At 49.8% G+C, this 23,346-nt stretch overlaps 1 protein-coding gene across 8 annotated transcripts in view; it reads left to right on the top strand.

Moving 5' to 3' along the window:
* The window catches only part of ST3GAL3 (ST3 beta-galactoside alpha-2,3-sialyltransferase 3), a 195,290-nt gene that overhangs the window by 159,226 nt on the left and 12,718 nt on the right, over positions 1-23,346 (top strand). For all 8 annotated transcript variants that reach the window (XM_068965261.1, XM_068965260.1, XM_068965259.1 and 5 more), the window contains 4 exons: positions 9,269-9,363; positions 12,788-12,851; positions 13,724-13,819; positions 14,121-14,307. In XM_068965261.1, the coding sequence (XP_068821362.1) occupies positions 9,269-9,363; positions 12,788-12,851; positions 13,724-13,819; positions 14,121-14,307 (442 nt within the window). The remainder of the gene's footprint in view (positions 1-9,268; positions 9,364-12,787; positions 12,852-13,723; positions 13,820-14,120; positions 14,308-23,346) is intronic.

Here is a 23,346-nt window from a genome sequence, read left to right as displayed (position 1 = left end):
TCAATTACTATGGTTCCAAGAGGTGAAGTATCTTGAGTGGTCAGTCCATTCCACGTGCCCACCGAAGCAGCAGTGGGGAGTCAGCTCAACTAGGACCATATGGAATAAGAAGTGGGTACTTTACAGAAGAAGGAGGCAGGAACACAGATATCCACTGCAAGGTGCCAACAAGAAAGAGCATGAACTGAGTGCCCCAAGTTACCAGTGATGATCCAGCTTGAAATTGGTCCTGACACTACCTCGGGGCATCAGGCCAACCCCTGCAGTGCTGACGCACGCCCTGCCCTGGCCTTTTCCCTCTGTGCACAGCCTGCTCCTCAGCTGCCTTGTACCCAGTTTGCACCCAGTCAGAACACACTTGCCCACTCATTCCTTCCTCATGCTGCGCCTGCCTGAGTGGGACTAAAGGGCAGATCACTGGGTCGGAGCCAGGCTGAAGCTCCCCTGCCCCTGGCGGGTGCTGCTCCCCTCTGGCGGCCTCAGCAGTCTCTCTTCGCCTTGAAGGGAGGGTCGATTCTGGTTCTCTTCCCTCTTGAGCCTTTGTCTGCACTCCCCTTCTCTTCAAATCAACACTGTTCATATCATGCTCTACGAGCTCACATATACTTGTCTTTCAAGGCTCAGCATCTCCTTCAAGATGTTTCTAAACCCTGAGTTGGTCTGAAACCTTCATGTTGTTGTTGTTGTTGCTCAGTAACTCACTCATGTCTGACTTTTTTGTGACCCCATGTACTATAGTCCGCCAGGCTGCTCTGTCCATGGAATTCTTTAGGCAAGAATAATGGAGTGGGTAGTCATTCCCTTCTCCAGGGGATTTTCCTGAACCAGGGATGGAACCCAAGTCTCTTTGCACTGCGGGTGGATTCTTTACCATCTGAGCCACCAGGGAAACCCCACCCTTCCCTATTCCAAAACACAGAATGTGCAGACTTATTTTCTTATGCTTATTTGTTTGCCTGTGTCTACCAATAGCTCCTGAGGGGAAGGACCAAAGCTAGTTTACCTTAGGTCCCCAGCCAGCGCTCAGCACAGGACTTGCCACCAAGCAGGCACGCAGTTGTTGGATGGGGCTGCCTGCTGGAGCTCCAGCTCATCCTGCGTAGGGTTGGAGGCTGCCGCTTCGTGCTCCTGTTTGGTTGGTTGGTACCTGCTGTTTGTCTTCCCTGCCTCTTCTCGCAGGACATATATCCACCTGTCTTGCAGATTCATGACCCTTTCTCCTCTAACTCCTACCCTTCTGCAGGGCCCATTCAGGTAGGTTAGCAGGAGGAGTGACAGCAGAATGGAAGCTGGACAAATCATTGGCAAAGTGCTCATCTGGCTTGCTTGGACATATACCAGAGTCTGACAGTGCAGGGCCATTTATGGTGGGGCTGCCACAGCGAGATCCCAAACGAGATCAGGTAGATTCTAGAGAATGTGTGTCCCCTTGCTTTGCCCACCCCTTCGCTCCCCAGAGCAGGTTCTAGAAAGGAGGATCTCTAGGGTTTAGCTTTTACCTCGTTGGATGACCATCTCACTCTTTTGGCCTATGGCTGAGTCTGGCAGACTGCTGTGCTGTGGCCCCTGGTGTCAGGACCCACTCCTGGGCTCTGCCTTCCTTTTGTCTCCCAGGCTGCTTGGGCTCTTCATCCTTACTGTGAGAAATGGCCAGAAGGCTGGTCACCCAACCCCATAGGCACAGATGGAGAGCCGAAGCTGTGTGTTGCCGTAATCCAGCAAGCCCACATCTGGAGGCAGCTTTCTCTGCTGGGTTGGTAGGAACTAGGAGGAAGACCCTGCTCTGGGTCTGCTGGTGCCCATAAAGAACCACTCCCCTCCTTGTTAGTGAGACCCAGTTAACTTCTCTGCTGGACTCTGGGCACAGGCCTGATGTTCCAGGCCTTAGGAAATGGTTTAGGTGGGTGAACCAGGATTGGGGACATTCACTTTCTACACTGCACCTCTGCCAGACTGCTGGGCATCAATGAGCTGGGAGAGTCCTTTGTGTGTGTTGGGGGTAGGGGGCTCCTGGGTTACCCATCCTGGCTGGCTGACTGACCAATGTGCCGAGTTCATTGTCCTCTCTCAGTTTATAGGTAGGTGGGCAGGGCAGTCACATGGGTCCTGGGGTTCCGGCCTCGCTATGAGAGGCACAGGGGGGTCAGACCCACCCTTAGCATGTGCCCTCCCAGTCCCGAGTCTCCACACTACTATGCTCTACTGTCCAAGAAGAAAAGACGCACAGATCCCAGTGCAGCTTCCGCCTCCTCATTCCCCTGTTCCTTCTCACGCACTCACACACACCCTCCTGAAACCTGATCTCAAGGCTGCTTCGCGTGCTGGGGTTCTCAGCAGAGCTGGCAGAGCTGGCGGGCTGGGGCCTGTCTGCTGGAGCCTGCCCCACCCTGCCCCACTACCCGCTAGGCCAGGGCAAGCAGGTCAGGCGTCCCACAACCCTGCTAGTCTGGCCAGTTATTCTGCACCTCAAGGGCCACCTCCACCCTGGCTGGGCCCCCAGACTGGCACTGGTCTCTGGACAGAAGCCCCGGAATTCTCCAGGTGTAGCATGGGGCTCTGCCCAGACCGCCTGCACAATTAACACAAACACACACACACGCACGCGCACACACACACGCACGCACACACACACACACCACCTTTACCATCACCCCACCCCATTTCCTGTTGTGTATGGCCCCAGGCTCAGTTTCCAAGGCCTCCGCAGGCACTGAGCCACCTCCTGGGGGCTGAACAAAGCGCAGTGGAAATCCTAGTGGAAGAGTACAGGTCTGCCTGGGGGAGTGAGGGAGGCTGTGCAGGGAAAGCAGCCTCGAACCTTAAGACTGAGAAGGGACTTTCCAGGCAAATAGAGAGGGAAGGGGATGGGGTAATACAGAGAATGGTGAGGGGGCTACATTTCAGGCAGAGACTGCATGTGTAAATCCATGAAGACCAGCATGTTCAGGGAACTACAAAGAGCACAAGGTTGATAGAACATAACTTGTCTCAGAGGAATAAAATCCAGATAGCAGTAGACCAAGGAGTGAATAGGAGATAAGGAAGCTGAGACAGAGTATCCACCTCTCTTTCTCGAAGTTTTGCCAGGAGAGGATGGAGAGAGATTGGGAGCCTGGGAACATGGTCAGGAGAGTTTGAGTCAGTTAGTTTGTTGTCGTTGTTCAGTCACTAAGTCGTGTCTGACTCTTTGTGATCCCCTTGGACTGCAGCACGCCAGGCCCCCCTGTCCCTCACCATCTCCTGAAGTTTGCCCAAGTTCATGTCCATTGAATCTGTGATGCCATCCAACCATCTCGTCCTCTGTTGCCCTCTTCTCTTTCTGCCTTCAGTCTTTCCCAGCATCAGGGTCTTTTCCAATGAGTTGGCTCTTCTCATCTGATGACCAAAGTACTGGAACTTCAGCTTCAGCATCAGTCCTTCCAGTGAATATTCAGGGTGGAGTTCCCTTAGGATTGACTGGTTTGATCTCCTTGCTGTCCAAGGGACTCTCAAGAGTCTCCTCTAGCACCACAATTTGAAAGCAACAGTTCTTCAGTGTTCAGCTTTCTTTATAGTCCAACTCTCACATCTGTACATGACTACTGGAAAGACCATAGCTTTGACTATGCAGACCTTTGTCAGCAAAGTGATGTCTTTGCTTTTTAATACACTAGGTTTTTCATAGCCTTCCTTTGAGGAAGCAAGAACTTCTAATCTCGTGGCTACAGTCACCATCTGCAGTGATTTTGGAGCCCAAGAGAAGATAGGTTATTGTTTCTACTCCCCTCCACCCCCTCATTTGCCATGAAGTGATGGGACCAGCTGCCATGATCTTAGTTTTTTGAATGTTGAGTTTTAAGCCAGCTTTTCCCTCTCCTCCTTCATCCTCATCAAGAGGCTCTTTAGCTCCCTTCGCTTTCTGCCATTAGAGTTAGTTTTCACATAGGAGAGACCTGAGCTTACTGTATGCTTAGCGGGAAACAGACAGGAGTGGGCTGCATGGCGTGATGGAGAGACCAGCTTTAATGGATCTGAAGTAAGGTAAGAAAGTAAGAAGTGCAAGGAGTTCCTGTCTGATAAGCTTGATGTTGTCTGTGAAGTGAGAGAAAAGAAGAGATGTCTGCTTAGATAAGGCTGAAAAAGGATAGAGTTCATGGAGAGTGACGGAGATTTGCAATAGCCACTGAGCAAGTGTGAGGGCTCACCTAGGCTCCAGTCCATGAATTTGTAGGGGAACCAGTCTGTGTGTGTGTGTGTGTTATAGCAGCACTTGAGTTTATAAAGTGTAAGAGTGTCAGATTTGATTACTCTTTGATTGGATTTTGCATTATGGATGAGACAAAAGACAATGGAACAAGAGGATACAGCATCCTGGCAAGAGAGACTGACGAGATCAATGGAATTCTAATAAAAAGGGAAATATAACCTGGGAATGAAGAAACCCTTTTAAACTAAAACTCAAAACCCAGAAGTAATAAGGGAAAAGATTAATAAATTGACTTCATTAAATTAATCTATTATAAAAAGGAGGGGAAAAGCAAGAAAACACCACAAGCCAAGTGAATAAATAAATAAACTCAAATTTATTTGTAATTGCATCTCAAATGGTTTATATATATAATATATCAGGAGCTTCAAAAGAGAGAGAAGAGTATTAGCTAATGCTGTGGTGGTCATCATATTGCCATATATGTGTATGAAATCAACATTGTACACCTTAAACTTACACAGTGTTATATATCATTTATAGTCAATTATATCTTAATAAAGCTGGGAAAAATAGAAGAAAAAGACCAGTAACCTTTTGGGAAAATGGGCTAGAGATACGAACAAAATTCACAGAAAAGGAACTGCAAATGGCCCTTCCATATATGACGATGTTTAATTCAAAGCATAGTAAAAGGAATACAAATTAAAACCACACTGAGATACTCCTTGTCAGACTGGCAAAATTGAAATGTTCAACAGTATACTCTGTTTGGGGAGGCTGTGGGGGAAATGATACTGTCATACGTCCTGGTGAAGGGGAATTTGGTTATGGATCAAAACTGTATATATGCATTTTCCCTTTGTTTCAGCAAACCCAACTCTAGGAATCTATTCCAAAGATACACTGACAAATAAAACAAGATGGATGCATGGCTGTTCATTGTTACAACTGTTAGTGGTATCTACTCTAAGAAAGACGAGAAACAACCCAGGGAACCGACTGAATAATATATGCACATGACCACAATGAGGTATCATCAAGTATATAACTGTCTACTGCTGTGCATTGATCACCAGAGTATACTGAACATCAGTGAAAAAAATAAAAAAGTAAAACAGTGTATATGTTAGTTTACTGAATATAGAAGGGCAGAGGAATACACACACATATGTATTTGCTTATCTCAAAAAAAGTGGAGGAAAAATAAAAAACTAATAAAAATGAATACTAAATGGGAATAAAGTAACAGGAGTCAGACACAAATAAAAGTTTGATTTCTCTGAATATATCTTGCTTGGTGAATTTAATTCTGGAATTCTATAGTTTTATGTCATCATAAAACAAAATTAAAATGAGGGATAAGCAAATTCTAAGACACAAAAAGAAACATATGAACCTAACTATGTATTGTTGATGAAGTGAACTCAGCAGGATTATTTCAAAATAATTTTGCAAAAGTAAAATAATTTATCTGTACTTCTCTAGTAGGATATACCCTAAGCAAAGAGAAATATAAAGAAACTTTAAATCACTTTTAGTAATGATAGTGTTAGTAATAATACTGGTGGTATTATCCTGAATCTGCCCTCTGCATTTTATGTATGTATCTATATGTGTAGATATTAACATAATTATGTTAATATTACTATAAACAAGGAAATCAGCTTAAGAGAAAAGAGATATAAAATCTAATGGTTTCAACATATCTTTTCATTTGTGTATCCCTGTACATTCTATTAGGGGGATCACTTTTTATTCAGGTTACCAGCAGAATGGTTTTTGTTCTATTTACAGACCAATATTTTCATAATATTATAAGGTGAGAAAAAGTAGTCTACAGAACAATCAAAAAAATAATATGGGTAAAGGAAAATCAATACAGAAATATACCCAAGGTTAATTGTCTCTGGGTTGTAGGATTATGAGTATTTTTATGTGTGTGTGTGTGTGTGTGTGCATGCCTATTTGTATCTTTTCCCCAAAATTAACACATATTACAAGCAACACCAAAAATACAGGGTTTTTTTTTAGTAACAATTACCATAATGAACACAATTGCACTCATCTCACATACTACTAAAGTAATGCTCAAAATTCTCCAAGCCAGGCTTCAGCAATATGTGAACCGTGAACTTCCAGATGTTCAAGCTGGTTTTAGAAAAAGCAGAGGAACCAGAGATCAAAATGCCAACATCCGTTGGATCATGGGAAAAGCAAGAGAGTTCCAGAAAAACATCTATTTCTGCTTTATTGACTATGCCAAAGCCTTTGACTGTGTGGATCACAATAAACTGTGGAAAATTCTGAAAGAGATGGGAATACCAGACCACCTGACCTGCCTCTTGAGAAACCTGTATGCGGGTCAGGAAGCAACAGTTAGAACTGGACATGGAACAACAGACTGGTTCCAAATAGGAAAAGGAATCCGTCAAAGCTGTATATTGTCACCCTGCTTATTTAACTTATATGCAGAGTACATCATGAGAAACGCTGGGCTGGAAGAAGCATAAGCTGAAATCAAGATTGCTGGGAGAAATAACAATAACCTCAGATATGCAGATGACACCACCCTTATGGCAGAAAGTGAAGAGGAACTCAAAAGCCTCTTGATGAAAGTGAAAGAGGAGAGTGAAAAAGTTGGCTTTAAGCTCAACACTCAGAAAATGAAGATCATGGCATCTGGTCCCATCACTTCATGGGAAATAGATGGGGAAACAGTGGAAACAGTGTCAGACTATTTTGGGGGCTCCAAAATCACTGCAGATGGTGACTGCAGCCATGAAATTAAAAGACGCTTACTCCTTGGAAGGAAAGTTATGACCAACCTAGATAGCATATTCAAAAGCAGAGACATTCCTTTGCCAACAAAGGTCCGTCTAGTCAAGGCTATGGTTTTTCCTGTGATCATGTATGGATGTGAGAGTTGGACTGTGAAGAAAGCTGAGCACCGAAGAACTGATGCTTTTGAACTGTGATGTTGGAGAAGACTCTTGAGAGTTCCTTGGACTGCAAGGAAATCCAACCAGTCCATTCTGAAGGAGATCAGCCCTGGGATTTCTTTGGAGGGAATGATGCTGAAGCTGAAACTCCAGTACTTTGGCCACCTCATGCGAAGAGTTGACTCATTGGAAAAGACTCTGATGCTGGGAGGGATTGGGGGCAGGAGGAGAAGGGGACGACAGAGGATGAGATGGCTGGATGGCATCACTGACTTGATGGACGTGAATCTGAGTGAACTCTGGGAGTTGGTGATGGACAGGGAGGCCTGGCGTGCTGCGATCCATGGGGTCACAAAGAGTCTGACACGACTGAGCGACTGAACTGAACTGAACATAATGAGCTTCCTAATCTGCTGGAAAGATGGGGGGAAGGGAGAAGACAAAGAAAATAATGTATTGAGATCATTCGGCTAGATCTTAGGAGATGTTGCTAGCATATAACATCCAATATCCTAGGAAGCAGATAAAATCCTGTCCATGCCTGACTGAGAAACTGCAAAACTTTTATAAGCTCAAGCCTGACACAGAGGTGCTTGCCCCAGGCTTATCCAGGGACCTTGTGGACTCTGGCCAGGATCCTCGGGGCCTCTGGTAAAACATCAAATGTATTGATTCACTTAGACTGTGTGTACCAGGTATGAGAAACATGACTGACTCTTGCACTCAGAAGGGGAGTAAGCTGAGAAGAAAGCCAGTGTGCAAGAATGGCCCTCCTGCGCTGTCAGTGTTGACAGCTTCTTCCTGGCAGCAAAGGATGGGGAGGGAGCAGCAGTGAAACTTTACTGCCTCTTTCAAGTTTGCTTCAAAACCTCCAATAACCTTAGACCTCCCAGTGATTACTGCTGTGACTCCCCCTGGGCCTGGTGATTGTAACGATGTTAGTGATGATGGGAATGAGAAATGGATGCTGAGGTTAGAGTTTGCTGGGAGGGGTGAGTTCTAACTTCTGGGCCAGGAGAGCCCCTTCCTCCAATCTTGTTTTTCAGTAGGGTGACTCAAGCTGTTACAAACAGAGACAGCCATCAAGGCTGAGGCCTGTACACCTTCATTCTCAGCCAGGAAGGCCCTGAGCAGAGGTCCACACCTAGGAAGTGACCCGGTGCTGGCCATCTCCAGGGCTGCCTTTTCAAGATCTCAAAACCAGAGTGCTAGGTTCTAGTGGGGCTGTGTTGTCCAAGCATCTCTGAAAAGCCTGGTTCCTCTTGTTCCTCTGCACTTCCTCACTTCCTTCTGCACGCCTCTAGTGCAGCCTTCCCTACCTCCCAGCCTTCCCCCTACCCTGCCCACTCCCTGGCTTCCCAAGGAGTTCCCAGGTTTCTCTCCCAAGCTCAACATCACTTCATGCTTCCTTTCTTCCCCTTCTCCCTCCCATCTTTCCTCCAGACCAAAATTTGCCCTCCCTGTAAGCTCGATGTCCCTGCCCCACCTCCCGGGAGCTTAGCGTTCCCTTTGTCCTCTCTGCCAGCAGAGTGCTCAGGCATCTGCTCCTCTGAAGCTCCCCCTCAGCCCTGCCTGCCTCTCGGCTGCAGGATACTGCAATTCCTCCCTTCTGTCAAACCTCCAGCTCCTATGGCTGTTCACCTGCTTTGCCCTCTCACCGTGGAGTCTTCTTCCTCCTCACCCTGGGCGGTCCACCTCCCAGAATTCTCTCCCAAATTCTGTCTCTTTGCACTGGCTGTATTCGAGGGGATATTTCTGTTCACTGGACAGCATCTCATCTCTGAGTTCCCAGCTTGCAGGAACAGCAAGGACAGCCGGGCTTGTGGGATGGATGCAGGCGTGGATAACCTGCCAGAGAGCATCCAGCTTGGGGATGTTGGTTCCTGCTGAGCGCATCCTGTCTCTCCACTCTGGCAGCTGGCCACATATGGCCTGGCCAAGCCCGCTCCTCCAAACCCAGGCTCCACTGAACAAGGCCTATCAGACCCCACGTAGAAACTACCCAATGAGTAGGCTGGGGTCGCCAGGGAGTGCTGGAACGTAGAGGCTGGCTTCCAGCAAATCCACAGTCGAGACGGATGCCAGCCAGCAGTGCAGCCTCATGCACTCTGGGACCCTCAACAGCCCTGTTGTATTCCAGGTTCTCGAAGCCAGCACCCATGTTCCTGGATGACTCCTTCCGCAAGTGGGCTAGGATCCGGGAATTTGTGCCGCCTTTTGGGATCAAAGGTCAAGGTATGTTGGGGACCCTGCCCCACTCTATATTAACATCTTGTCTCCCAGGTTACCTTCCTGGGCCTCAGGGCAGGGCTGTACCCTCAGCAGTCTCCCTGCTGGGGACCCCCCCCCAAAAAAAACAATGCCCTACCTCCCCTCTCTTTTTCCTGACCTTGCTTGTTCCCTGCTTCTTTAGTAGAATGTTTGCTCAGAGCTTTCCACTTTGCTGGGACTAGGTACACAGTAGTGGAGTAGACAGATGTGATCCTTCCCCTCACAAAGCTCCAGTCTGACGCAGACACTGGTACTTGGGGGGCAGGACAGTAAGGCCTCTGATGAGAGAACACAGTGCTGTGAGACCACCCAAAAGGGGTGCCTGAGACATCCGCATGAGAGGACTAGGTATGAGGGGGGACATCCCAGGGGAAATAGAGGCCGTGCCCCATGACTGCCCCCAGACCCCTCCGTCAACCCCTCCTGATGTTCTTCACCTTATGGAGCCTCCCCTCCAGCCCATCCTTATCCTGTCCAAGGCTAACCTTTCCGTCCGATACTCTCAGAACTGTCCCCTTCCATTGCCTCAGGGACCTCACCATGCAGCTCCTGCCAAAAGACTTCTGCCGTCACTGAGGGTTTAACAATTCTGTTTCTGTGACAGATTCCCTGTTTCAGGGCATGGTAGATTTTTGGCTTTACATCATACATAGAAGGATCAGATCCCAGTTCTGCCTCTCTACTAGCTGTGACCATGGACAAGTTGCCCACATGTTTCTGCTTTAGTTTTTTGATCAGTGACGTGGAGAGAATAAGACCACCATAGTAGGTTGTGGTCAGAATTAAATGAGATGAGTGTTAAAGGGTGATATCATTTAGCTAGCAGACTCCAGAATGCCCAAACCCTCTACTCAGCCAGCCCACCCCTTCCTGAAAAGAAGACAGTGGCCAGCAAAAGGATAGTCTTGAGCTGGAGCCTTGACCTTCAAAACCTCCAAGGTTGGGTTGAACCCCGTGAACTTCTTTTTTCATGGGTGCAGGGAGCCAAGCAGCCTAACTTTTCTCATAAACCCTCACTCGAGATTCTGATCCTACTAAGCAATGAAGAGCCCATCATCCAGCAAGAAAAGTACCCCATAGTTTATGACCATTCTGCTAAGCTTCCCCTCCTAGAAAACAAGAACCCAGGCCATAGCCTTGGCCTTGGTCAGTTAGCAGCAGTATGCTTTTCCATACAGGTAGGAAAAGGAGGGGTCTGTGACCTTCCCCAAAGCCCACTGTAAAGTGTGTCTGAAGTCACTTGGTATAGAACGTTCCTTAAAGGAATGTCACCCTGACCCTCTCTCATTCGATTCCTGGAAAGATTGCCCGTGCCAATTGTCTCCTCTTCCTCACCATTCACTCCTGAAGAATGTCTCCCTCCCACCACCACTTCAGTGAAACTGCTCAGTACCCCCTGTGAGAGCCCAAGGATACTTTTCAGTCCTTAACTTGACCTCTTGGCTGCATCTGACAGTATTTTCCACTCCATCTTTTAAAAAAATTATAAGGTTAGACAAATTGAGAGAGTAGTGTAGAAACATATGCATTACCATATGTAAAATAGACAGTCAGTGGGAATTCGCTATATGTCAGCAGGGACCTCAATCTGATGCTCTGTGACAACCTAGAAGGGTGGGATGAAGTGGGAGGTAGGAGGGAGGTTCAACAGGAAATGGACATATGTATGCCTCTGGCTGATTCATGGTGACGGATGGCAGAAACCAGCACAATATTGTGAAGCAATTATCCTCCAATTAAAAATAAATAAAATTTTTTTAAAAAAGGAAAAAAAATTAAAAGATTGTTGTGTTTAATTTTGGAGGCATCCTTTCTTTACATGAAGTATTTCAGGCTTATAAGGAAGCATAAAGACTGATATAATGAGCATCCACATACTCTACTCAGTTCAGAAATAACAAATGAGATACAGTTCAAGTTCCATGTAGCCTTTCCTACTCCATCCCCCACCCTCCCCAGGAGACCAGTATCCTGGTTTTGGTGTTATGGCTCCATGCCTGTTTATGTATTTGTACAGCCTGTTTATATATCCATTAAAAATATGGCATGGCTTTTGCATGTTTTTGAACTTTATCAACAGTATTGCATATGTGTATGTGTCTTTCAAATTGATTTTTTTTGCTTATACTCTTCAGATTTATCTGTATTGGTACAGGTTACTCTAGGTCATTGATTTTGTAACTACTGTAGAGTATTCCATATACCACATTTAATCTATTTTCCTTTGGTGAACTTTTAGGTTGCCTCCAACATTTTGCTATTACAAACAGTTCTGCAATGAATGTTCTTGTACATGTTTCCTTAAACAAGTGTGTGACTTTTCTGATGCTGTCCACCTAGGAGTAGAGTTGCAAGGTGTTTGTCTGTGCACAGCTACGTCTTCATTTGATATGAAGATGTTTCCCACTGTGGTTGTACCAGCTTACTTATCTTCAGGTCTTTATGTACGTTATCTTTTTATCTTCCTAACAATTCTGCACTGCAGGAATTCCCATCTTCATTTGAAAGATGAGGAAATAGAGCCCAAAGACAGCTAAGTGATTTACCTAAGGTCACAGAACTCATAAGCAACAGAGCCAGGATTTGAGTCCAAGGCTGATAGCATCATCTGTTATACTGTAATGCTCTTGTTATACCAAAGTTTGAAAGAGCAGTCATCATTGCCAAAGCCAGAGAGAGGCCAAGAAGAATGAGGCCTGAATATGGTCATATGATCTGAGAGCAGAGATGTCACAGAGCCCTTGCTACGGGTAGCCTGAGTGGAGAGCAGATGGGCAGGTGCCAGGTCACGGGGTTTGAAGATGTAAGGTGGTAGAGACAGCCTGGCAAGGACAGGATTAGGGATCGGCAGTGTTGGAGGAAGTGAGGGGAAGGTGGCCTCAGAAAATGAGGCCAAGTGGCCTGAGCTGGGGACCTGGCTGGGACCACTTGAGCTCTTCACCAGTGGTGTCCCCTCCTTTGCTTCCTGGTGTCTGCTTGGTGGGGACACAGAGTCATCGTGTGGTCTCTGTCTTTAACCGGCACTCCCATTCCTGGGGAGACTGATGCCCCAGCTCCCAGGCAAGGCCCACACCTGAGGGTACATGTCCCTGGGACCTGACTGCAGAGTTTCCAAAAGCCAGCTGAGACTGCTAAGGAAGGGCCAGGGAAGCCTGAGGAAGGAGCTGCGTGCGGGTGCCGTCAGGCTTCAGACAGAGGCGTGTGCCCAGGCCTATTCTCCCGCCTGCATCTCCTTTCTCAAGGAGAAAGTTAGGCCAGTGGCCCAGCCTTGTATGCAGAGCTCCTTCCTTGATCTTAGCCCCAGGACTATGTACCTTCAGCTCATCAGCAAACATCTTCTGGGAACCCTTATGTGACCTCTAACAGTTACCTCCCTCCCCTTCCACAGACAATCTGATCAAAGCCATCTTGTCCGTCACCAAAGAGTACCGCCTGACCCCCGCCTTGGACAGGTAAGCCATTCCCCAGCTTCCTGCCGCTCAGCTGCCTGGCACGTGCAGAGGTACTGAGGCCCAGCTGGCCTTTCCCTTGTCCTGGGCAGATTCTGCAGCACACCCACACATCCACACATACACTGGGGCAGATAAGCAGGTAAGCAGGGCCACTGCACTGAGCTAGCCACCCCGTTGACCTATAAGCAAGACCATGGCAAGACATGTCAGTCCTCAGGCAGCAGAGGTCTGAGAGTCAGAACGGAATGTACTGGGTTGAGATCAACTTAGCACTGGGACTGAGGGGCTGGGTGGTGGGGCGGCTGAGAGGGTTAAATCCAGGAGGTAGTGACAGCTCAGAAGCCAGTAGACCCTGGATGGATGAAGCCCCAGGGTCAGAGGTGGGAGAAGCAACATAAGTAGGGCTCTCAGGTTGGGTGCATGGGGTCTTCTGAGTTAGAAAGGAGTTCCGCCTTAAGTCCTGGCGCCCCCAGGCTCATTCCTCTGTCCTTGCTTCCCTAGCATAGCCCTCAGGCTCAGCCCACTTTTCCCTCTCCCTGGAAAGCTGCCCCCAAACCCACTAACCCTTGGGGAGTCTTTAACCCAGAATGCCATCTTACCAGAGCCTCCTTCCTCCCCACCCCAGAGTCAGTGCCCAAGCACCTTTCACGCCCACGTTTCCCTGGAGAAGAGTCAGGGATCTGAGAGGCCCAGTCGCCCAGCTCTCCGCAGTGTGGTTCCAGCCTCTCAGAAATGCTGCTAGAGGCTCACTGGTCTTCCTTGTCCATCCCAGCCTGTGTCTGGCCAAGGGCATGGGCTCAGGGGCCAAAGCAGCAGGGGGAGAGGAGACCTGGTGGCCAGCTCTCCAGAAGTCTCCACCTCTGTCCCCTCAGCCTCAGCTGCCGTCGCTGCATCATTGTGGGCAACGGAGGTGTCCTGGCCAACAAGTCTCTGGGGTCACGAATTGATGACTATGACATTGTGGTCAGGTGAGCTCCTCAAAGCAGTGCCTCAGGTACCTTCGTGTCCTGGCCCAACCCCCTGATCCCTGAGCCCATTAAAGACTGTCTGTCCATCTGGGCCATTGGACTGGAGGTTAGTAGAAGCCTCAAGGAGAACCCAGGTTGGAGGGCTTTGGGGCAGAAAGCTAGGAGGCTCCACATGGCCTGGGCTCCCCATCCTCTGCCTCTGGGGTCTTCTGGGGTCATGGTGTCTCCCCAAACACAGGCCTGCAGAGCGCACGCAGTGAGCCCAGCACAGGCTGTGTCTGACCGGGCCTGCTCTCTATAGACTGAACTCAGCGCCAGTGAAAGGCTTTGAGAAAGACGTGGGCAGCAAAACCACACTGCGCATCACCTACCCCGAGGGCGCCATGCAGCGGCCTGAGCAGTACGAACGCGATTCCCTCTTTGTCCTCGCTGGCTTCAAGTGGCAGGACTTCAAGTGGTTGAAATACATCGTCTACAAGGAGAGAGTGGTGAGCTCTCTGCGCCGCGGCTCCTCCCCTTCTTGCTCTGGCTCTGCCCAGCTTCCACGTCAGCCCCTTCCCCTGACCCGGGCAAAGAACAATAGGAACCTTTCAAGAGAAGCGGTAAGGACCAGATGCAGTCAACGGGCAGAGAGGCCGGGAGATGCCAGGGTCGCGGCCCAGACTCCTGGAGCTGATGTGCCTGCCATCGGCCGGCTGCCTGCCTGCGGAGACTCAGGCTCTGGTCCTTCCTCGGCCTTCTCTAAGCCAGACCCGAGGCGCCGCCTGAGCAGTCCCTGTGGGCCCTCCCCTGGCGTTCACTGAGAGCTCTCACCTGGCTAGCCCCAGCTTTACTGCTGATCTCCACAACTCCCTGCCTTAACTTTGTACTTGTCCCACCTCCCTCCCCCTGAGTTCCTCCCCCACTCTGTGAGGTCTCTCTCACTGTGGGGCTCCCCCACCACCACCCCATTCCCAGCCTCGGGACCCTGTGGTCGTTGCACAGCGACAGCAGACCCCTCACCTTGAGGGCGCCGGTTCCCAAACTCTAAATCCCGGCCTCTCTGCATGTTGTGCTTTTACCACGGACTTGTGGCTGGGTCCCGACCTGCCACTGAGTCTGTCTCCACTCTGGGAATGGTCAGGTTCTGTACTCACTGTTCTTGGCAGGCAAGGGTCTGGGCCCCTTTCTTTAGAGAGCTTCTATAGCCAAGTAGGGTCAGACTGCTCCTCTGTGGACCACCCACTGAGTCCCCTCGTGAGCCCTCTGTCTCTCAGCTCTGGGCCAACTTGTCCAGGCTCATTTCCACCTCTCCCCTCAACCAGCTGTCACCAGCCAACCCAGGAGAAGGGCACTGCAGAGTTCAGCCCATTCATCTTCCAATACCCAAGCCTCTTAGCATAGGAGAATGATGACAGAAGCCCTCTGCCTACAATAAGAAGCTAGCTGTTCTTTCTGGAGGTTCAAAGGAGAGCTGGGGGGCGGCTGGAACAGCTTCTCCTGCCTATGGAGGTCTCAGTGCAATTTGGTTTAACTCCACAGCCTTTTCCCAAGCAAGGCCAAGGGCAGGCAGAGTCAAGTAGGTAGCAAGCGAGAGCGAAGACAGAAGTCAGGTCCAGAAATGCAGGTAGGTGGGACAAAGGGGAAGGGAGGCCCATCTAGAGCCAGGCTGGATGTGGCAGCCCGGTCCTCCAGGGCAGGTCTGGCTCCCCAGAGGGGAGGAAGGGGCTTGGCTTCAGCCGGTCTGAGCGGCAAGCAGGCCCACTGCCCACGCATAGCAGGCAGAGTGTGGGGGCTGAGCGAGCAGCCTGCTGTTTTCAAGACCCTAGTTCTCAGAGCCCTGCTCTTTACCTTGAAGGCAAGAGAACTGGAATCATAGGCACTTCTAAGGGAGAAATGGGAGGAAATTGGGTCTGCCCTGGTGAACCCCAGAGAGCTTGGGGGCTGCTTTCTCACCCTGCCTTCAGCCTATCTGCTCACCTGCTCCTGGAGGGCAGGGCCCTGATCCCGTTTGCTTGTCTTACCCCTCCAGGCCCAGCCACCACAAATGTCCCGGTCTTGGCTCAGACACCAGATCCTGCTTCTTGGCTTGGCAGACTGGATAGGACAGGCAGCCAAAATCAGGAAGCCAGGCCCAGGTGGGCCAGTCCAGCCGGGTGGGTGTTGTCACATGATCCTCCCAGGTTCAATTAATTCAGGACTCTTACAAGTCCCCAGAAGGGGTAAGGAAAGAGAGAAGAAAAGAAAGGAAGCCAACTAGACTTGGAAGGCTCGGTACTCTCAGGCCACTCGGGAAGCAGACAGCAGGGCCTCACTGTTCCCCAAAGACTCGAGAGCTACCTGCCCGGCCTGACCTTGGTGGCAGGCCTGTGCGGGGACCTAACTGGAGCAGCTGCGGTGAAGAGATGTGGGCTGTGCTCAACCACACGCTCACTGCACTGATGTCTGTGTCCTGCCCCTGGCTTGGCCAGGGCTTCAGGACCAGCCCTGTGGTCCTTGCTGAGGACTCCTTCCCAGAGTTGGGGAACGTGAGTGGAAAGGGGAGAGGGGAGCTGGGAGAGAGTCGTCTGAAGTTCATGAGGCTCCTGGCACCAAAGTCGGAGATAGATGGGGCCTTTAGAGTGAGCGGCCAGAGGAAAGCCAGTGATACCCAAGGCCTCGCCTCTCCTAGCACCCAGAGTGGGCCTGCCCAGGCCCTGCCAGTTACCTTGGAAGCTTCTTTGGCGCCTTCTCCACCCCAGGTCCAGGGCTCACGCCTTCGCAGGACCTCTCCCATGCGCTGTTTCAGACTCTTCTGGCAGTTGTGTGTGTGGATGGTGCTCAGTCATGTCTGACTCTTTGTGACCCTATGCACTGTAGCCCACCGGGCCCCTCTGTCCATGGAATTTTCTAGGCAAGAATACCAGAGTGGGTTGCCATTTCCTACCCCAAGGTCTTCCCGACCCAGGGATTGAACCCCCATCTCTTGAGTCTCCTGAACTGGCAGTCAGATTCTTTATGCCTGCGCCACTTGGACTTCCTTCCCCTGGCAGCTGAGACCTGGTAAATGTGGGGAGGCGGCTTCTCAGGCCCGCCCCGTCTGGTGTCTGGCCACAGGCTTGACCTGCTCCTGCAGTGATGTTTCTAACCGTGCAGCCCCTGGGCTACTGGAGTGCTCGCTGCACCTGTCTGGAGCCTCACATGCAGAATTCTGGCAGGAGGCAGCTCTGTGTTCCGGAGCCAAGGCCTGGCTGGGCAAGGCTGGAACAGGTCTTAGGCTTCAGCTGTGGCTCAGTGCCTTTGTAACCTCCTAATTCCCAGGAGTCCTGACGGGGTATGAGAGGGGGGAAGATGTAAGAAAGGAAGGCTGTACAACCCAAAGCCTAGCCTGTGCTGGAGCTAGCCATGCTTTCTCCATCCACACAGGAGTGCGCCTCTTTGTGGCTACTTGGTTTCCTGATTCACTGGGTGGTAGTCTAGGTAACGCCAAACAAGTTACCTTTTGAGGCCCTTTATCTCTCAGATCTCGGGAGACCAGGCCATCAAGCAGGTAGAGGAGCTCCCAGCAGGTCCTTTGTGCTGAGTGCAGCTCAGAGGATCACCCGTGGGCTGCTGAGTGGGGAAGCTGAGGTCAGGAAGGAGGGAGGAACTGGGGACACAGAGGCACAGGTGTATATAGGTCCATGGAGGGAGGGGCAGCCAGCAGCTCTCGTGGAATTCTTCTCAGAGGCACATCTGGCTCCGTCCCTCCACGCAGCCACTCATTGGTCAGGCATCGTTGGATGTTCTTGGTGCTGTCACTGAGCTAGAAATGCTAAGTCGCTCGGTCTAATGGGACAGACTGTCCCCAAACTAGAGTCCTAGCACTGTGGCACGTGCTGTGCCCTGAGCTTCCTCCTCCTGGTGTTTGATGAAGGCTGGACATGCCCTGTCCATTATCCTGAGGATGCAGCCCTGGGACCTGGACTGGACGGGACATGTGAGCTTCCCACGCTATGTCCCATGCCTCTGCCAGCCTCCTCACCACGGCCCAGGATATGGTCACCCAGCACTCCCAAGGCCCCGGGAGCCGCTTCCCAGTCCCCTTGGCGGCCTCCTCCTCTTCGTTCTTGGGCAGCCCAGAAAGCTGGCCCCACTGCTGAGCAGCTCTGACTGGTCATCCATTCAAGACGCTCTGAGACCTGGGCTGAGTTGGTGGGTGTGGTTCCCACCCAGCATGGGGGAGAGGAATTTGAGAGACAATGTGGTTGAAGAGGAGAAAGCAGCTTAGGCCTTGAAGTCGTACAGACTTGGGTTTAAATTGAGACCCTGTCACTTGTGAGCTGGGTTCCCTTAGGCAAATCACCTAAGCCCCTGAGACTCCTCTCATCTATAAAACAAGAATAGTACTACCCATCCTTCAGAGTGGGCTTAAAAGTTAAACAAGATGAAATACAGAAGCACCTGGCATAGTGTGTGACAATTATGTTCTGTCTGTGGCAATTATGGATATTTATTATTACTGGTGGTGGTACTATTGGAGGCGCCCGGTTGCACTAGGGAGTGGAATCTTGGTCTAGATTGTAGGGCCTGACCTAGGAAATGATCTAAAAGCAGGGGTCAGAGGCCAGGCCTAGAAGAGGGAGAGACATGGGACTCCTGGTGAAAGGCCGCAGGGTGGGCTGGCATTCCGGGAATCCACAAGGCAAATGGCCCCCAGGTCCCCGCATGTGTGAGGCCTTGTTGGACCAGGCACCCAAACCTAAACCATTTGCACCTGCCCCGGTGCCCTATTCCAGGCCTGAGAGGAACACAGAGCCTCTGGGCAGGCCCTGCCTAGCAGGAGCTCCGTGTGGACACCACCTTGCCTCTGGGGAGACTCAGTGCAAGGCACCTGGAAAGCACGGTGAGGCAGGTAGACACTGTGGCCTCCTACTGCTCAACGAGTCCTCTGCTGGCCCAGCTTGGTGGTCCTCACCCCTGCGGTCTCCTTTCCGGATCTCTAGACAAGCTCTTCTGGGAACCGTTTCCTCTGAAGCCATCTCCAGTGGACACAGCTCTTTCTCACAGATCCGTTATCCCCTGTTATACCAGGAAGGTTCCCTGCACTTGCCCCATCCCGCCTCCTGCCCCTTGCTCCTCCACCCCCAGGAGAGATGCTCAGGGGCTGGGGCTCATGTCATGCCCCGCTCTGCTCCTCTTCATCACTGTCACCCGTGGCCTCTCGGCTACTCATCTCACAATCATTGTTATCGTTGTTTCCCTCCTCCCCCTCCTTCCATCATCCTCATCACGGCCATCACTAAGCTCTTCCGTTTGCCAGCTTTCTTTGAATTCCTCCATTCAGTTCTCACTGTGACCCTGTTAAATGGGTGCTATTATGACCCCCATCTCGGGGTTTAGGAAACTGAGGCACAGCGAGGATGAGTTACTTGCTAAGATCACACATCTAGTTAAGTGGTCGAGGTGAACACAGACCCAGCTCTGACTGTCGCCTCTGGACGCATCTCCCCCTACCTTCTCAGGAACTGTCCTTTTTCATTGATTTTCTTTCCTACCTCTATAATGGATCTTTCTCTCACATTTATAAATTTGTTTAGACTTTTTTTTTTTTTTTTCTTTCATTTCTCACCTCAAAAATGGAAGCCCCAGGAACTTCCCTGGCAGTCTGGTGGTTAAGACTCCACGCTTCCACTGCAGGGGGAGAGGGTTCAGTCCCTGGCTGGGGAACTAAGATCCTGCATGCCCTGTGGTGTGGCCCAAAATTAACCCACAGCATAACCCTCCATGGTCTGGGCCTTCCAACCCCTTCCCTGTCCTGGCCACTACTTCTTGCACCGAGCATTCCTTTGGCCATACCAAAGTGTATGCCCAGTTTCACACCTCCGCATCTTCCCGAGGCGATATTAGACACTCCTCTTCTGAGCCCCCACAACACTCTATTATACGTAAGGGCTTTCTTATCTGTCGACTTGTATAAGCTCCTGGGGAGCAAGGATTGTCCTATTTATCTTTAAGCCCATCACCTCCAGCGGTGTTTGAGACGGAGCTGGCATGCATTAAACAAATAAATCAATGTGGAAACTGAGACCCAGAGGGAGGCAGGAATGTGTTGCAGAGGCAGGATTCCAACCCAGGTCTTCTGACTTGGTGGGGCTGCCTCCCTCCTCCATGGCCCCAGAGAACATTCTGTTAGATTCAGACCCTTGCATTCTCGTCTCACCTCTTCTGGGCATCTCTCTCCTCTTAGCCATGTTTGATCTTCTTTCTGCAGTTCCAAGATCATTCTCCTTGATAAAAAAAAAAGAAAACTAAACAGTCCCTGGCCTCTGCCCCGTTCAGTTGTCTGTGGGCATCACACAGCCAGCCCCAAGCCGGCTCTTCTTTTTGTTCATTGCTTTTTCCAAATATAGCCTTCAAAAAGGTTTCTGACCCTCTCCTCATAGCATGCATCAAAATAAATTCTAAATGGGCTAAAAAGTAAAATATAAAAATACAACCAAAGGAAATTTTGAAGAAGATAAAATAGAAATCACATCTCTAGAGGGAAAAAAATTTTCGAATGACAGAAGTGCTAGGAAAAATCATATATGATAATACACTAGCCTTTAAATTCAGAGAAGGCAATGGCACCCCACTCCAGTACTCTTGCCTGGAAAATCCCATGGATGGAGAAGCCTGGTAGGCTGCAGTTCATGGGGTCTCTAAGAGTCAGACACGACTGAGCGACTTCACTTTCACTTTTCACTTTCATGCATTGGAGAAGGAAATGGCAACCCACTCCAGTGTTCTTGCCTGGAGAATCCCAAGGACGGGGGAGCCTGGTGGGCTGCCGTCTATGGGGTCCCACAGAGTCGGACACGACCGAAGTGGCTTAGCAGCAGCAGCAGCCTTTAAATTTAAACAACAACCAAAAAACACTGGATACCACAAAACTTTGAAAAGTTTATTTAGGAAATATGAAAAATGGTTATTATCATGAAAGTAGACAAGAAAACCATTAGGACGCCAGCAGTTAAGGGGCAGGAGACTGAACTGATCACACGGAAGGAGATGTAACTAGTGAACAGCAGCAATCTGTTTAACCTTCCTGGCAGTCAGAAACTTCATGTAAAGGCATCAGGATGCCACTTATCACCTATCACATCTTCAGAGAATGTGTTTGAATTAAAAGACATAATTCTGGCAAGAGTGCAGTGACAGGTGCTCTCAAAGTCTACTAGTCAGAGTGCACATGGGGACAAGCTTTTTGGAAAGGAAGTGACACTTGGCACCAGGAGCCATCACCCAAGGGAAGGAAAAATCTGCCTGCAAAGGTTTTTATTATAGTGTTATTGATAATGGCCAAACCCAGATATAACGTAAGGAGTTTATTATGAGAAGTACGGTTCAGCTAGCAGGTGGCAGATAAAGGAGTAGCCGGAGACCCTGCAGAGGCTGCGGGCACCTAGACCAGCCCGCACAGCTGCTCCTGCCCTCACTCCTTGGGTGTGGGGGTTGCGGAAACAGCACTGGATTCCGCACGAGGAACAGAAGCCAGCCTCTTCCTCTGCCTCCGCCCACACCTCTGAGTTGCATTTTCCTCTTCTGCACGTGGGGATGGTGAAAGCTTCCCAGTGTGGCTCCGGCTACACTGCTGTAAGGAGCCACGGGCCCCCTGGCACACTGTACTCGCTGCAGGTGGCATCACCTTCTGAGAAGGGCAGGCCTTGCCTCACAGAGCCTCTCTTGAGGGCCAGAGGGAAATGCCCATCCCAGGCCCATCCTCCCCAGGTGCCGGAGGCCCCAGAGTTTCTTACCATAGCAGTGTCAAGTCCGCTTCTGGGCCCTTGAGGGTAGAACACCCCTCCCTGTGCAGACTCCTAAGTCCAAGGAGGATGTTTGCAGAGGCTGTGAGTAGACCTTGGGTGTGCAGACTGGGCAGTCCCCACACGTGTGCACAGTACTTCCCATGGTGTGAGATGGGATAGGGGTGAGAAGGGAAGGGGAGAGCAGGTGGGCTCAGCCTCTCCCTGCGTGCCGGGCCAGCACCAGTCTCCAGGAGTCAGAATTCTCAACTCAAACCTGGCCTTCTAGGTCGTTTTTCAAGGGAGGATAGAATATATTTTATTTAACAGCTTGGTACCTTGGCTAGTAACATATTTAGAATCTAAAATTTAGATGTGGTATGTGGACATCCATGTGTAATTTTGTCCCTGGCCCCATAAATCTTAGAGATAAGCCTTCATGGATGTGGTGGCAGTGGCTGGAGGTGACCTCGGTAGAGAGGGGACCAGATGGTGAAAGGTCTTGTAAGCCAAAGTCACATCAAGGAGCTGGAACTTCATCCTGTGGACTAATAATAGCAGAAACTAACAAGCTGCCTTTGTGCCAAGCATATTATGTGTGTGACTTTTCATTGTCAAGTCACAGAAACATGATGAAGAAGGACTGAGTCCTATTTCCCATATTTTGGAGATGATGGTAATGAGAATTTGAAGGGGTAAAGAACTTTCCAAGGGAGTACACTGTTAATGCTTAGGATTCAAAAACAGACCTACCAAATTATTAGGACATTTTGCAGGCCAAGAGGACTGACAAGGGAAAGAAGGAGGCAGTTGTGGGTGGATCTGTGCAGGAGCCACAGACCCGGTGCTGCTTGGTTGGGGAGAGTGAGAGGTCAAGGGCGAGTGAGGATTCAAGTCTGAGTTGTTGGGGAGGAATGGTGGTGGCTGGAACCCTCAGGGGAAATGGTTTGGTTTCTATAGGAGGGGACCAGACCAGATGTTCTTAAAAGTCTCTTTTTGTAGGATGATAATCAATATTTTGAGGGTTGTCACCTGAAATATTATAGAATATATTTTTACAAAAAATTAAATGGTTTATACATAACAGAGACTTGTGTATTTGTTGACTGGTTGATTGTTAGTTAATCCAGGTTAATTGTTCTGAAAGAGTTTGTAAGCCTGTGAATAGCCCTCTTTCAAGCTCTACTTCATTTTACTTGTAGTTTCTAGAGTATTCCTGGTCTTCCCCCCGTCTTAAGTTGTATGCATGTGAATATCTGGGGGATATGTCTTGTATGTATCAGTTCAGTTCAGTTCAGTCGCTCAGTCGTGTCCGACTCTTTTCAACCCCATGAATCGCAGCACACCAGGCCTCCCTGTCCATCACCAACTCCCGGAGTTCACTCAAACTCATGTCCATCGAATCGGTGATGCCATCCAGCCATCTCATCCTCTGTCCTCTGTCATACCCTTCTCCTCCTGCCCCTAGTCCCTCCCAGCATCAAGGTCTTTTCCAATGAGTCAGCTCTTCGCATGAGGTGGCCAAAGTATTGGAGTTTCAGCTTCAACATCAGTCCTTCCAAAGAACACCCAGGACTGATCTTCTTTAGGATGGACTGGTTGGATCTCCTTGCAGTCCAAGGGATTCTCAGGAGTCTTCTCCAACACCACAGTTCAAAAGCATCAATTCTTTGGCACTCAGCTTTCTTCACAGTCAACTCTCACATCCATACACGATCACTGGAAAAAACATAGCCTTGACTAGACGTATGTATGTGAAGCTGTGAAGCTTGCTCAGTCATGTCCGACTCTTTGCGACCCCAC

The sequence above is a fragment of the Capricornis sumatraensis genome, chromosome 2 (genome assembly GCF_032405125.1).
Source record: "Capricornis sumatraensis isolate serow.1 chromosome 2, serow.2, whole genome shotgun sequence".
Classification (NCBI taxonomy): Eukaryota; Metazoa; Chordata; class Mammalia; order Artiodactyla; family Bovidae; genus Capricornis; species Capricornis sumatraensis.
Note: the sequence above shows the minus strand (reverse complement) of the source record. Positions and strands in the feature narration are given on the sequence as shown.